Genomic DNA, 16,228 nt, shown 5'->3' with positions numbered 1-16,228 from the left:
GAAAGTGGTAGTGGGCGGTGCTGATGGGTGGGTGGTCACAGTGGTGAGAGAGAATGGAGAAGAGAAAAAGAAAAATGGGACTAAGGGGAAGGACTGTTGTTGTCGCTGATGGCTTGATTGCGACGGCGATGAAGAAAGGGATGAAGGGGTTGCTTCAGAGGAGAGAAAGGGTGAGTAAAATGAGATGAGAACGGAAAGTGCGAGGAAGAAGAGGGATGATGGTGGCTACTGGCTAACGACATTCTCGCCAGTGACAATAATTGTAAATGTAAACGTTTGAGATTAAAAACATACTTTAGCCTTATAATTTTATATATTATTTTAGTATAATTCAATTATTTTTATTAAACTATAGTTAGACCGGTTGAACTTCTAAGTTAAACTCTAAAGTGATCCCTGAAATTCACGGATTGCACCGATTTAGTCCTTAACTTACCAATTGCACTGTTTATGTTATCAATTTTGTTAAAAATGTACCATGTTGGTCCTTCTCCACATTTTCAGCCAGTTTACCTGCCGCCAGCAGTGACATGGCACTGACATGCCACGCTGATGTATATAACGGCTAGTTGAGGTGACAATTGGAACTATTTGACCTATTGTGGTCCCTCTACCTATTTTCAACCCTGATTTTAGCATCCCATCTCTATCACTCTTCATCTTCTTCTCTTTGCTCAGGAACATTCTTCTCCTACTTTTTTGCTGTTATTCTTTGAAATTGAAAGCAAAATCATGATTAGATATGCGAGTCAGGGTCAAGGAATGATATGTGAAATTGCATTGTTTAGAATTAGAATGATGAAACCCTTGGAAACTCAATTGGGAAGTTGTGGTTAATGGTCTTGAGAGCTTTTCATACTACACTATTGCACTTAAATCCAAAACCAAATGCTATTTGCCATACATTATCACCCTTCTTGACCCTTTCGTTGGTTTCTGTGTAAGCCTATTCATACCATGGAGATAGCTGCAAGTTCTTCTTCAGCTCATCCAAAATGGCCCTGCCTCCTGCGTGGATCCAAAAATGTTCGAATGCAAGCTTGAAATCTAGAATATATTGACTTTTGTCTTTAAAAGTTTCTTGGCAACCAATGTTGCAAAGAATCGCAACTGCTCAGATGTTGGAAGCACAAGAGGGCTTAATGTGGTGATGTTGGTTTTCAAAGCATCCCCTGCAATTGTCATAAGATCTTTCTCTTTTGATAATGTGACACCAACTTTTCCATTGACATCATCTTCTTGTTTAATGCAGCCAAAGCTCTTGTCTTCACTAGCCTTATTCGTGCGAACAGTGTGAAACAATTAGTATTCTGATCGTCTCCTTGCGAGAGAATGTTGTCGGGAGGCCTGAGGTAGAGAGTCTTATTAAGGGTGCGGGGTCATCGATGGTCTTTATAGTGTAGGTGGCGACATCATCTTCATCGACGAAAATGGCCTTGAGTGTGCCATCTCCGAAGAGGTGGACCTTTTTCCTGGGAGGCACAAAAGATCCCAACTGAGACAGGCTGCCTGCGAAGTAGCTCGCAAATAGGTTGGCAGAGATGTATGTGAAAGGAATGTTTGCTTCCTCTATCGCCTTCCTCACAACTATCTTGTCCTCAAATGTCACCGTTCTTGGCTCTAACGCGTCCCCCATCCTCGGTGACTCTAGTCCAAACTCTGATGGCAAGAAGCGCTATGAACATACAAGACTAGACTATTAATTGATTGATGATGAAATTAGAAACTAAAATGAATTGAATGAAACCTTAACGTTGCCAGCTTCCTTGATGGCATTAATGAGGTTGAGCTGCAAGCCAATGCTGTGGCTCCTGATATGGACACCAGAGATGGCACTGATGACAACATCCACCTTCTTGACAGCATCCACAATGCTCTGGTGGTCGGAGAATGATGCCTTTATGAGGTGGGCAACATCCAATCATGATTTTGCTTTCAGTTTCAAAGAGTAACAACATAGAAGAAGGAGAAGAACGTTCCTGAGTAAAGAGAAGAAGATGAAGAACGATAGAAATGGGATGTTGAAATTTGGGTTGAAAATAGGCAGAAGAACCACAATGTGCCATATAGTTCCAATTGCCATGTCAGCTAGCCGTTATATACACCAGTGTGGCATGTCAGTGCCATGTCATTACCGGTGGCAAGTAAATTGGCCGGAGATATAGAGAGGGACTAACATGGTGCATTTTTAACAAAGTCGGAGACATAAACAGTGCAATTGATAAGTCAGGGACTAAATCGATGCAATTCGTAAATTTCAAGGACCACTTTAGGGTTTAACTCACTTCTAAATTAATAAACCAATAATTAGAGTAGTTTAATATTTTCAGAACCTTGGTGTCTTTCTTTAAGTACAAACTTTTGTAGGGTTGGGTCTCAAACCGTTCGAAAATATGCGTCTTTTTAAATGATAGGTCAGGATTAAAGTCCAACTTAATGTATCACAAAAAGCTCCAACTTAATGACCACAAAAACAATAGATTATAACATGAAAACAGAAACAAAGGGAGCACGAATGTCCAAAATACAAATGAGAAATATCAAATAACTTAAAAGTGAATAGATGAAATAAAATTTTGAGTGTCACCAAAAATTTTTTTTTGCAGAACTAAGACTTAGTCATAGTTTCTAACCAACAAATGACCAAGGTTTATGTTTCAAGACGCATCTGAAACGAGTTATGAGTGATTAAGCTTTGTGTAATGAGATCGGAAATAGTGGTGAAGGTTTCTAATATAACTTCACGTCAACTTCAACAACAGGTGGAGGTACTTGTAAGGAATTTTATATCTATGTTAACAAGAGTTAAAACAAATTATTTGTAGAATGAATTGAGAAATATCCGATTGCTCATCACTCTTGAAGATCTTCCTTGAAATAAGTGGGTGGTTTTTCCCCTTGCAACCTGAAGAGTTATTCCACGTTGTGTCAAATTCTTCATTGAAGAGGAAGAACTTGGATTCGGGAAGTGTGTTGGGCAAAATGAACTACACATGCAGAATGGTGGAATTCACACCATAATCAGATTGATGAATTGGTTTATATACAAGTTGGATTACACCCTAACCATTGTGGTTAGCTAAACTATAGATACAATAACTAAAATGGTTAACTTAACTAAGGTCCTAACAACCATGGGCCAAGTGGCAGCACTAGAGATAGGACTAACTAATTTGATCTAACTTGCAGCTAATTTCCAAATTGAGAAACTAAGCTACTTATGTTAACTATGTCGTTGGGGTAGTTATCAATTTGGAGGATAACACTTGAAGTAGTGAGTTGCTCGACATCCAAATCGGGTCGGGTACAGGTCGCAATACCCGTGTCCCGAATAGATCGGACATTTTAACCTATATAGCCTTTTGGACGTGTCTTTTTTATTGGATCCATAAAATCTTAACTTTGGGCCATAACTACAGTATGAACAGTTTACATCAAAACTCTACAGACTTGAAAAAAAAAATGAAATCAATAACTACAAATGTTTTGATTATAAATTTATAATTGAGTTTGTTTTGAGGCAAATTCTTAGGTATAGATACTGCATAGACATTTACATATGTAAATTTTTGGGTTAATGCTCAAATTCGTCCCTCAAAGATCACGCGATATTCATTTTCGTTCCTGAATGATTTTCTTAATCAAATTAGTCCCTGAAAGATAAACTGTTAGTCAAATTAGTCCTTCCGTCAATTGAATGATGACGTGTCACGTTAAGTGCCACGTGGCATGATGACATGACACGCCACGTGGCAGAACAGTGACACGTGGCACGCCACGTGACAGGTCAGTGACACGTGGCATGTCACGTGTCACTTGACATATAAAAAAGTTTTTTATTAGTCAAAATAGTCCTTGAAAGTCTAGACGTAAGTCATTTTCAACCCTTAAATTTTAAAAATTAGTCAAACTAGTCCTTATATAATTTTTTTTCTTCATAAAATTATCTCTCTCTTTTAATTCTTCTCAAAATTGAGAGATGGGGCACAATATTGCTTTATCCTTTTAACAAATGAAACCCATTCCTTTGATCATGTTACTGCATGCTCCAACGGATATCACTTTTACTCTTTAGTGGAATCCAAATTTTATTAATTGGAATTATTTGGTTCAGCTGCTAAGTGCAGTGCAGCCTACATCCAGTCTCCATCACAACAATGACGGAATTTCACTATAATCTTCTTTGATTACAGACTATAAAGTGCTAACCCAACATACAAGGGGATTCCCACAGAATACATTGAAGGAGAAGAAAAACTGTTAGCTCAGGATAACCCATGCAAAACCCAACATGCAATTACCTCTAGTCGTTCCTTGGTCATCAATCTTCATCAATCCGAACGCTCCATCCTTCATCAATCATGTCAATCACACTTTCTCTCTCATTGTTCCAAGGTCTGCAATAACTCCAATTAATAAAATTTGGATTCCACCAAAGAGTAAAAGTAATATCCGTTAGAGCATGCAGTAACATGATCAAAGGAATGGGTTTCATTTGTTAAAAGGATAAAGTAATATTGAGCCCCATCTCTCAATTTTGAAAAGAATTAAAGGAGAGAGATAATTTTATGAAGAAAAAAAATTATATAAGGACTAGTTTGACTAATTTTTAAAATTTAAGGGATGAAAATGACTTACGTCTGAACTTTCAAGGACTATTTTGACTAATAGAAAACTTTTTTATGTCAAGTAACACGTGACATGCCACGTGTCACTGACCTGTCACGTGACGTGCCACGTGTCACTGTTCTGCCACGTGGCGTGTCACGTCATAATGCCACGTGGCACTTAACGTGACACGTCATCATTCAATTGACGAAATGACTAATTTGACTAACAGTTTATCTTTCGGGGACTAATTTGATTAAGAAAATCATTCAGGAACGAAAATGAATATCGCGTGATCTTTCAGGGACGAATTTGAGCATTAACCCGTAAATTTTGATTGGAGAAGCGGTGAATAGACAAGTGTCCCTTGAAGGGACAACTTCTGCATCACAGCACCTACTTCCGTACTTGTAGCAGTAATTCACATCACAGTGTCATGCACGTGCAATTTATAAGATTAAAGAAAAATAATTAAGTAATTAGAATATTTCAATTAGGTATTTAGATGGGCCATTTCATGGTACATGAGTTTGATATGTTTTCTGGGCCTATTTCCTATAAAGCAATTTAAAACATAAAAGGTTAATTTTTGTAGGACTTTTATTTACTGTTTTATTTTAATTTATTGTAACTTTGAAATAAATTTTTAATTTATTACACCTTTGAAATAATTTCTTAATTATCGGAGTTAATTTTTAGAAGGAATTTTTTTAATTACTGAAATTTAAAATTTTGTGTTATTTCAAATGCAATGACTTTACGTTTTGGTAAAATTTAATTTTTTTTTTATCAATTGAAATAAAAATTTATAAAAAATTAGTTATATTCCTAATTGAAACAAGACGTTAACAATATAAGTATTTATGAGTAATTATTTTCTGCCGTGACTAATTCTTGTGCAACTTTTTTACTTATTCTCTCATTTATATATATATTATCAAAAATTTCAAATACATACTATAACAAATTATTATTAATATATTCAGCTAAGATATGTAGTTTGTTAGAATAAATCATTGTAGTATATTATTTTTAATATTTTTTTAAAAATATATAATAATATAATTTTATTATTCTTTCATATTTTGAGTAAATTATAATCTATCAGGATAATTCGTTATTTTATATTAATTTATTTTTGTTTAATTTTTTATTTGATATAATTAATCATTATATACGTGTTTTGATTTTATGTTCGGCTAATAGTTATTTTTTTAGTCAAAATGAATATAAAAAATTAATAATACACCTGTTAGACTGAAATACAAAACCAAAAATAGATTTTTTTTTTACATAATAATACCAAAAAAAATCCAACTTATACTAAAGTTTCTAATTATTTCAGCTTAATTAATAATAACATAAATAATTATTTATTTGAATTTTCTTTCATCACTTGCACAATAAAAAAGGTCCTTAAATCAGCTCTGTAATAAGAGCAGAATTTGTCTCTTTTTAGGACAGTTGTCCAATTCTCTATCAACCAATTAAAATCTATAGGTATAAAAATTAGGAAAGTTTTTAAATGATCCAGTCACCTTTATTGGTTCACCAAAGATCCAGCCTGCAGTACCGTAGAGATAAATAGTTAAAAATCTTGACGGTTTAGATTTGTTGTAATTATTACGCGTTAGAATCGTAGTAAAATAGTCTATTATGTTCCTTATACCTGATCAAAACTTGACCTGAAAAGCAACTGGAATATTGACATAGAGGGCAGATGTCGTATGTGTTGTGAATATATGTAGCCGCAACTGTGCGCTCGGCTGACAAGTGGAGCCGCAGTAGTCAGGAATTTTTTTGGACTAAAAGGCATGGGCCTTTGTTTTTTTTGACAAGCATAGAGATTGATTGGATTTTGTGAGATTTAAGTATTGATGGTTGTTTCACTATTTTATTTCATGGAAACAAAATCAAGTCTTTACAATTTTCAACAACTCCTTCATTTATGCTACTGTTCAACCACAACAAAAATTACCCAATTCAACTACGACATGTCATTACGCCTTCGACAAATTAAACATTCACCCACCAATTCAAGACAGGATTGACAATCGAAACTAAGTAACGAAGACTTCCACATAGGACCCTCACTTGGATCGGAACCACCTGACGGCCGGAGTACATGACCTATTGAACTGACGGTGGAGGCCACAAGACAGCAACGACCAACACCCAAACGATGCCTTGCTGGATTTCTCGAATGTTGTTGGCAGGAAATCGACAGTAGGAAGGGAGCGACTGACCCTCCGACGCTGACGGCCTATCTCACCCACTTTCACTCGGCCGCAGCGAATGACGACCTTCACTGACAAACGGAGGATCACGCCGTCAGAAGAAAGCATCTGTTGGAGCCGCCAATAGCTGCATGCAACACCGATAGCCGCCGACATAGACGTTACATGCGTTCTGGGAGCTAGTGTCAAGTAAGACACAAATGTAACTGAGAGACGCTGGGGGGTGAGGCCAGCAACGTCACTTTCGGAACTTCGGGTTTTCAAAATGACCACGTTTTGAATTACATACCTATAACACAATTTCAACTTTTCCCACCAACCCTCCATGTGTCATATCTATAACGGGCTTCACTTACTTTCCCTAACTATATCACTAAACCCATTATTACTACAACAGTGCCAACAAAGACTTCTTAAAGGCCCACACTAAACAAAACATTCTCAAATTTTATGTCAGCGTTGATTCCTTAAATGTTGCACATGTTAGGCCCATTGCCTCACAGAACAAAAAATTCACATAAGGCCCAACAACGCCAAATCATTAAGCAGCTGGCTCAAATGCAACTTGGCTATCTTTTTCCTTTAAGCTAAATAGCTAATCACACAGTATTGTCCTTACGGTGACTTTTCATTTTATTTCAGGGACATTAACAATATTACACAGTGTGCTACAAGACAAATTTAAAACCTGTTACCTTACCGTACTTGGATTTTTGGTGAACCAATAAAGGTGACTGGATCATTTGAAAACTTTCCTAAAAAATAACTCTCTATGAATGAAGTCTTCAATATAAATAGAAAGTTGATTTCTATACCTAATTACCTATACATTTGAGTTGGTTGATGGAAAATTGGATAAATATTTTAAAAAGGAATAAATTCTACTCTCATTACAGAATTGGTTCAAGGACATTTTTTGTTGTGCACGTAATGAATGAAATATTCGAATAAATAATTATTTATGTTATTACTAAGTAAGCCGAGATAATTAAAGACTTCAGTATAAATTTTTTTTTGGTATTATTATGTAAAAAATGACACATTTTTAGTTCCGTACTTCAGTATAAACCAGTGTATTTTTTATTTTTTATATTCATTTTGTCTATAAAAATTAACTATTAGCCAAACATAAAATCAAAAAAGATATATAATGATTAATTATATCAAATAAAAAACTAAACAAAAATAAATTAATATAAAATAATAAATTATCCTGATAGATTATAATTCACTCACAATTTTACTCACAATGTGAAAGAATAATAAGATATATTATTATATATTTTTTTGAAAAATATTAAAAATAATATACTACAATGATTTATTCTAACAAACTGCATATCTTAGCTGAATATGTTAATAATAATTTGTTACTATTTGAAATTTATGATAATATATATATATATAAATGAGAGAATAAATAAAAATGTTGCACAAAAATTAGTCACCAGAGGAAATAATTACTCATAAATACTTATATTGTTAATGTCTATTCTCAATTAAGGATATAAGTACATTTTTTATAAATTTTTATTTCCAACTGATATTAAAAAAATTTTAAATTTTACAAAAACGTAAAGTCATTACATATAAAATAACACAAAATTTTAAATTTCAGTAATGAATAAAAAAATTCCTCCTAAAAATTAACTCCAATAAGTGAGAACTTATTTCAAAGGTGTAATAAATTAAAAATTTATTTTAAAGTTACAATAAATTAAAATAAAATAGATCTACAAAAATTAACCTTTTTTGTTTTAAATTACTTTATAGAAAATAGGCCCAAGAAACATATTAAACTCATGGCAATGTACTCAAATAAATAAAAGAAGAGAAAACTTTATATGATTGCAACAATTAGAACTTTCTTATCTACATGTTCTTTTTTGTTATTACGTAATCCGTGAGAGCTAACCACGATTTTCTATTTATATATAAACCGTGGCAGCCTGTAACGGTTTAGTAAGGAGAAGTATTGAACGTAAATCGTAGTAGGTCACGAACAGTTTAGCAATGCAGAAATATACCTAAAAAATCCTATAGCCAGTCACGGTTTATGAAGAAATTTTTAAACTCATAATCCCCTGTAGGCTGCCACGGTTTATCAGAAAAATTATTAATGTTCAATAAATTAAATAGTGATGAGCAGAAGGGTTTTGAAAAAATTTGAACACCATTTGATGTCAACTGCAATGCTATGATTTAACTGTAACTATTAGATTGAATAAACCTTATTAGTAGCGTTATAATTTAAAGCTATCTTGACTAGCATACAAAAATTAAATTGACTTCAATTAAAAGTAATAATAAATATAACGGTTAGAAAAATCCTAACAACTAAAGTAACAGGTGGGAAGTCTGAGCAAAAGAAATGGCTGATAGGATTTTGTGCGGTTATTTGAAACATCTGGTTGGAGCGGAATAGCAGAATTTTTCAGAGAGTAGAGACAAATGTTGAAGGAGTAAAGATTCTGTCCTTCTTGAGTTATAAGGAATGGTATAGAGTTGATCCGTTTTGTTGTTGATGACAATGCCAGAGATGACTAACGGGTTACAACTTTTTATTTATGTTTATGTTTTGTTTTTTTGTTGTCTTTCGTTCCTTTTACTTCACTTTATTATGTTGAGCTACCTATGTTCAAAAAAAAAATCCTAACAATATATTTTAAAAAATAAAGCTTTATTAATAATTTACAATTATTTTGACTGTCAAATTATTTTTTAAACTTATTTTTTTTAAGAATTTGAAATTTAGTATTTTTATTTATTTTTTACATATGTTTTAGTACATTCGAGTATGACGGATCAAGTATGGATCTGAATTTTATTTAAGAATTTGATATTTAACCAATGAATTTGATATTTAATCTCACCGTTGTTAAATATCAAATTTATTGGTTAAATATCAAATTCTTAAATAAAATTCAGATCCATACTTGATCCGTCATACTCGAATGTACTAAAACATATGTAAAAAATAAATAAAAACACTAAATTCAAAATTCTTAAAAAAATAAGTTTAAAAAATAATTTGACGGTCAAAATAATTATAAAATATTATTTAATTAAACATTAGTTCTTCCTTACTAATTAAATATTGTAAATTTAACTGTTTAGTTTTATTAATGAAACTTTATTTTTTAAAATATATTGTTAGGATTTTTCTAACAACTATATTTATTATTACTTTTAATTGAAGTTAATCTAATTTTTGTATGCTAGTCAAAATTGTTTTAAATTATAGCGCTACTAATAAGGTTTATTCAATTTAATAGTTACAGTTAAATCATAACATTGTAGTTGACATCAAATGATATTTAAACTTTTTTAAAATCCTTCGGCTCATCACTATTTAATTTGTTGAACATTAATAATTTTTCTCATAAACCATGGCAGTCTATAGGAGTTTATGAGTTTAAAAACCCTTCATAAACTATGGCTGACTATAGGATTTTTTTGGGTATATTTTTGCATTTCTAAACCATTGTGGCCTACCACGGTTTACGTTCAACACTTCTCCTTGTTAAACCGTTATAGGCTGCCACGGTTTATATGTAAATAGGAAACTGTAGTCAACACTTCTCCTTGTTAAACCGTTGTAGACTACTACGGTTTACATGTAAATAGAAAATCGTAATTAACTCCTACAGATTACATAATAACAAAAAAGGACATACAGGTAAAAAAGTTCCAATTATTGCAATCACGTAAAGCTTTCTCTCCTTTTATTTATTTGATCACATTGCCCTTAAACTCATGTACCATGAAATAGCTCATCTAAATACTTAATCCAAATATTCCAATTACCTAATTATCATTCTTTATTAATCTTATAAATTGAACGTGCTTGACACTGTGATATGAACTACTGCTACAACTACAAATATGAACTACTGCTACAACTACAAGTACGGGAAGTAGCTACTGCGATGCAAAAGTTGTCCCTTCAAGGGAGACTTGTCTATTCAGCGCTCCTCCAACAAAAATTGATGCAGAAATTGTCCCTTCAAAGGACACTTGTCTATTCAGCTCTGCTCCAACAAAAATCTACCTATGTAAATGTCTATGCAGTATCTATACCAAAGAATTTGCCTTGTTTTGATTGTGGAAAATAAAAATTAAAACAGGTGCACCAGGCACATAAATGGAGAACAATTTTGTTAATCGATTGAGGTGTACGAAGTCTTTTTGGTATTGATAAGGTAAATTTCAAACAATTTCGTTAATAGATTGAGGCAGGAATATTCATAAATTAAGTGATCAAGAACAATATTTTTTCTTTTTCTTTTTGTGGTGGAAGATTTATGGTGAAAGGCAGGAAAAAAAAAATAGAAGGTACACTACGGATATTATACATTCTTTTGCACCAAACAACAAAAATTGAGAGATTAATGAGCCGAACAATGCTGGCAATTACAAAAAGCTACACATCCTAAAAGCCTACATTTTACAAGTAATTACAAAATATTTTTAATACAGCCTGTCATAGTGAGCAAAAAATTCAGTTGAGGTTAATTCTAGAAGGAAGACACAATCCACCAGGAGCATTCTCTTCCACAAAATTGGATTCACAGTTGACCAGTTTCATCACATACTGAGATGGTGATGCACGGTGTTTTTTTTGTTTGGCTTCAGCAAAAGCTCTTCCAAGAACACGTTCAATCCAATCCTCCACTGCATTTTTCTTCTCTGATAACCATGCAGCTGCAAGAATTTGTACCATTACATCATATTCAATTTCCAGCTGAAAATCTGAACCAAGTGCTCTCTGGAATTGTGTGCTAATGCTTTTCAACAATTCATCAGCAAGTGCATCAAAATTGAATGGCTTGAATAACACTTTTTCTTCAATTTGAAGACAGATATCAGTGGAACATGCTCCTGAGTTTTCCATCTCGTTGTCATTATCATTGATGCATTCTTCGGCCTCGTTTAGCGGCATGTTTAGATCCAGATAGGATCTTGATTTCTCCCTGACCTGTTTCTGCATCTTGCATGTGTTTCCCACCTCTTTGGAGTCATTAGTATCAGCTTGCTTCCTTTTGCTAAGAAATGGTGGTTTGGAGGACCCTTTTCCACGAATAACCTGGACATTTGTGATACCCCTTTTAATGGCATCCTCAGATGCGGTATGTCCAAGTATTAGCTGCATTTGAAATTTCTTGGCTTCAAGGATTCTTTCCTCAGAGAACATTTTCGATCCCTCGGATATAGAAGAGCTATTACTATTACCTTTACTGACAGTCGAGGCTACTATAAAGATTCTGTTGTTGATGCTGATTTCCCTTCCATGAGAATCTGGAAATTTACCAGTTTTTAATGCCTGTGACAAACTAGTCTGCACAAGGTAATCAGCTTTATCGACATGATCAAGAAAAACAACCGAAAGTGGCCTTTTACTCAACTCCCCAGCAATATAGTCCACAACAGTCTTCCTTCTCAGCGCATCATGACAATGTGATATTTGGCAATCAAAAACAGAGTTCAATGAGAAAGACCTGTCCAGCAAGCTTAGATCTACGGATATTAGATTTTCTCTGTTTCCAAATATAATCTCTGCAAGAGCTGCAGCAATTTTCTTTTTGCTGATCCTATCTGGTCCAAGGAAAGCAAACCATATGCCAGCTCTGGAGCCTTTACGTTTTCCTGCACCGGAATTACAAAGGAACAGCCTTCGATTTATTGCATAGATGGCATCATCTTGCCAGCCAACCTTTTCAGCGAGAAGTTGATTTAGAGATTTGAGATCTACCGAATCAAAATTTCCTTCTGAATTTGGAAAAGAGCAAGCAGATCTAGGTGTTTGGTGTGAAGTATTCTCATTTGGGGCATCAAAAAAATCAATTGACAGAGATTCCGACAAGTTTGGAAGATGCTTTTTGTGATCCTGTAGTTTTGGGGTATCTGGCTCTTGAGCTGCTGATGTATATATTGTGCCCAATCCTAAATCTGTCGTCACAGGTGTAAGGGATGAAGATGAACTGTGATCAAGAAGACTTGTATTGGCCATAGAGGAAGGGGCAATCCATGGCGTCCGCACATCAGTCAACTGAATCCCTGAAAATTTCAGTGCATGATCAGTTCCGCTACTGATGCTGGCTGCATCAGAAGATTCCAGAACAGATGGCAACTGTTTCAATGGATAAATACTAGGCGGCTCTCTAGGTAGGTAGGAAGTTTGATTAGAATATTGGACTTCTATATGTGATGGATCTTTACTGCCGCTTTCCGTAAACCCAGAGCCAAACCGTAAACCCTCAAGTGATGGAGCTTGAGGTCTTGTTTGAGAATTATCAACTGATCTGGTGTGATGAAGATTACGGCAAATGTCGTTCCATTTCTTTTGACAACCCAGGATCCTCTCGTTCAAACTTGTGCTTTCTTCATTAACCTGCACTGGATGATGGAGTTCATTCTTAAATAGATACATCTATAACTTCAAACCAATGAAATATTGAGAGAGCAAGACATGATATTGACAAAAACTGAGTACAAGAATTTTGATACTATAAACACAAAGGACAAGAAAATGATAACACAGGAAAATTTTTTTGTGCATTATTGCACCAGAATAATACGATATTTAAGGATCATAACCAACCTTTGCCAAATCCAATCCTCTATGAAAGTTCAAATCAGCATTTTGTAACCAAGGAAAGCTTAAGTAAACAGATGGCAGAGTAGCAGAGCCTACCTTCAAATCAGCAACTTCTTCTTCATATTTTTCATTGCATTCGTCACAACGCGCAGAAGATGCACTTGAACAGCTTACAGGAGTTTTGATTTCAGGTGGTGTAGAAAAGAACCCACCAAACGGAATGAAGGACCCCATCAAGCTGTAAGTTTATCATGAGCAGGTAACTGTGAGATCCAATAGGCACAAAACAGTCAGAAGCTAAAGTGCACATGATGTGTGAGAGAGACTTGAAAGCACCATCATCTACATAAATGAAGTATATTGTTACCCCCAAAAGTGGCAGTCAGAAATATTATGCTTAAATTTCTTTCTAACTATCCTTAAACATATTGGTTCTCTGTACTCACAATGTATAACAAGAATGGGCATCGACAAAGTGGGAAAATCACACCAATACATCTGAAAAGAATCATAGCATTCGTCACTATCGTGCCAGTGAAGGCTCATCCGTGGTGTGTTTGCCAACTCAAGTAGATAGAACTACATCTTCCTAACTACATATCCAGGTTAACAATACACCTCTTTACACTTTTAAGCACTCCTTGATACAGATCTTAGTATCTTTCAGTATCCAGCAAGAAGCACATCACCGCAAATCGCATGTTAATCATCTATCTATTGTCTGTATATGGTTTTTGAACCATGATCATTATTATATATTCCTATAAACCAATAAAGACAAGTAAGCATACTACAGAGGTTCGGGTTTTCACAAATCATTAAATCATCAATAGAAGCGTGCCTCAACCCTCAGTTCCAAGTTCCCATGCCACAAACCGGAAAACTCAAAAAACACCTTGAAAACCATACGAGCCTCGAACACAATATAATATAATAGTATTAATACAAATATAGTAATAATAATATAATAATAGTATAATACAATAGTATGGATTAATGTATATATATATCAAGGTGCAAGAACCCTGTACAGTACATGTCGGATTATTTCAACTACAAACTTCAAGCATGTCTTGTTGTAACTCCGCCATTTTAACCAATAGAAAAGTAAAAAGACCAAAAAGAAGAAAAAGGATAAACTATAAAGAAAAGAAAGAGACGCACCTGGATTTAGGGTAGAGTCCTTCCATTGAAGGGGTAGCAGATGTCACGGTTATAGGATACAGATCCCAATCCTTTTCCACATTTGGGAACAAACCCAATAACTTCGAATACACATCACACTTCTCCGCCACCCCAACCAACCAAACCTTCCCTCCACCACCACCACCGTCCAACAACAACCTCGTTATCCTCGAAAGAACAAACCCAACAGCACCACTATCCACTCCATCTTTAACAAAAGCCCCAACATCCCCAAAGCTCACAACAACACCACCACCATTGGAGCATTGACCGGCTTCTCGGCCCAACTCCTCAAACCTCAACCCCATCTTCTCCTCACTCATGGCGCCAGAAATCAAGAATTCTTGAATCTCGTTCTCCACCGAGATGACATTAACCGCAGCCATTTCTGGTGGGAACATTGCAACACCACGACCCTTCTCGATCATCTCAACGAAGCTTCTGAGCGCGGTTTTCGCGTAAACACCCATAAGCAAAGGGTTTCTCTTGTTCTTCCGCGTTAGAATATCCGCAACCCTTCTGCAGTTCTCGTCCAGGAATGGGAACCCGGAAGAGAAACCGGGTCCGGGTCGACCCGATTCAAGACTGCAGAGGAAGAGGGGGGGCGGGTAGCGCGTTCTTGAGAAGATTCTAGAAGAAGGCGGAGGGTTAGGAGGCTGAAGAAGTGCGAGTTTTATGTCGGGGCTCCGAAAACCCGCTTCGCCGAAGACGCGACTCACGATTGGATCATCTAAGATTGAAAGAACGAAGTGTTTGAGCTCAACTTTCAGAAACGACGCCGTTCCTTGATTGAACTGAGGGTTTTGGTGATTGTGGATTTGCATCAAGTGGAAGGTATCCGGGTGGCGCCGTTGGTTCGCCTGGGAGCGTTTTATGGCCGCCATGAGGGAATTCGACACCGGAGGTCCGTCGTCGTCGGCGGTGGAGGAGATAGATGAGGGTTTGGAGGAGGGGAGGCGGTCGAGGGACACGCCGACGGAGAGTTCTAGGGCGCGCAGCTGGAGGCGCGGGGAGACGGTTACGGCTGCGGCTACGGCGGTGACGACGGTGCGAGATCGGGTGATTGCGTCGCGGAGGGAGGAGGAAGGGAGGGCCAAGAGAGCAGAGACTGCGTGGAGGGAGGTCGTCTGGGCGTGGCTCCGGCGACGCGCCACCGCGACAGCGTCGTCGAGAGAACGTGCCGCCTCGTCTGTCAAGCATTGCCTCGCTGCGCTTACCGGCGTCGGCATCGCCGGCGAGCATGTATCGGTACTAAGAGAGCTCTATATGTATAAATAAAAATAATAATATATATGCAAACTCTATAATTATCTATAAGAGTCTATAATAATAGTATAATAATGATGATGATGATGGTGATTAATTTAATTTAATTATTATGTATGTGATATATCATATATGATGATGGATGAGTATGAGGACGCTGACAAATGTGGCGTTTGTGTGTGTTTGAGAAGAAGGAAAAGGGGTTTGAGGTTTGGGTTTTTGTTGTTGAGAGAGTATGAATAATTTATTGGAGTTTGTATGTTAATTAAATGAGAGAAAGAAGAAGAAAGAATAGGCAGAGAGAGAGAGAGAGAGAGAGAGAGAGAGAGTGGTG

The 16,228-nt window shown here is 35.7% G+C and overlaps 1 protein-coding gene and 1 pseudogene across 1 annotated transcript; both read right to left on the bottom strand.

The window, feature by feature from the left end:
• Positions 1-1,181: 1,181 nt before the first annotated feature.
• Positions 1,182-1,921, bottom strand: LOC107458357 (isoflavone reductase homolog; annotated as a pseudogene).
• Positions 1,922-11,165: 9,244 nt separating this feature from the next.
• Positions 11,166-16,222, bottom strand: LOC107458358 (protein SMAX1-LIKE 6). The gene is made up of 3 exons (XM_016076567.3): positions 14,608-16,222; positions 13,540-13,681; positions 11,166-13,236 (listed from the first exon to the last, which is right to left on the bottom strand). Exons 1-3 carry the CDS (start codon positions 15,855-15,857, stop codon positions 11,347-11,349), a joined length of 3,282 nt encoding a protein of 1,093 aa, XP_015932053.1. The 5' UTR covers positions 15,858-16,222; the 3' UTR covers positions 11,166-11,346.
• Positions 16,223-16,228: the final 6 nt, after the last annotated feature.

This window comes from Arachis duranensis, chromosome 7, assembly GCF_000817695.3.
Source record: "Arachis duranensis cultivar V14167 chromosome 7, aradu.V14167.gnm2.J7QH, whole genome shotgun sequence".
In the NCBI taxonomy this organism is placed as follows: domain Eukaryota; kingdom Viridiplantae; phylum Streptophyta; class Magnoliopsida; order Fabales; family Fabaceae; genus Arachis; species Arachis duranensis.
This window is presented reverse-complemented; position numbering and strand designations above follow the sequence as displayed.

What these genes read in the sequence shown, in the direction of transcription:
- LOC107458358 (XM_016076567.3), bottom strand. Translation starts at nt 15,857, where the DNA reads ATGCCGACGCCGGTAAGCGCAGCGAGGCAATGCTTGACAGACGAGGCG. An exon ending in GGACTCTACCCTAAATCCAG is followed by an intron (nt 13,682 to 14,607) that starts GTGCGTCTCTTT and finishes ATAAACTTACAG; the next exon opens with CTTGATGGGGTCCTTCATTC. An exon ending in AAGAAGTTGCTGATTTGAAG is followed by an intron (nt 13,237 to 13,539) that starts GTAGGCTCTGCT and finishes CATCCAGTGCAG; the next exon opens with GTTAATGAAGAAAGCACAAG.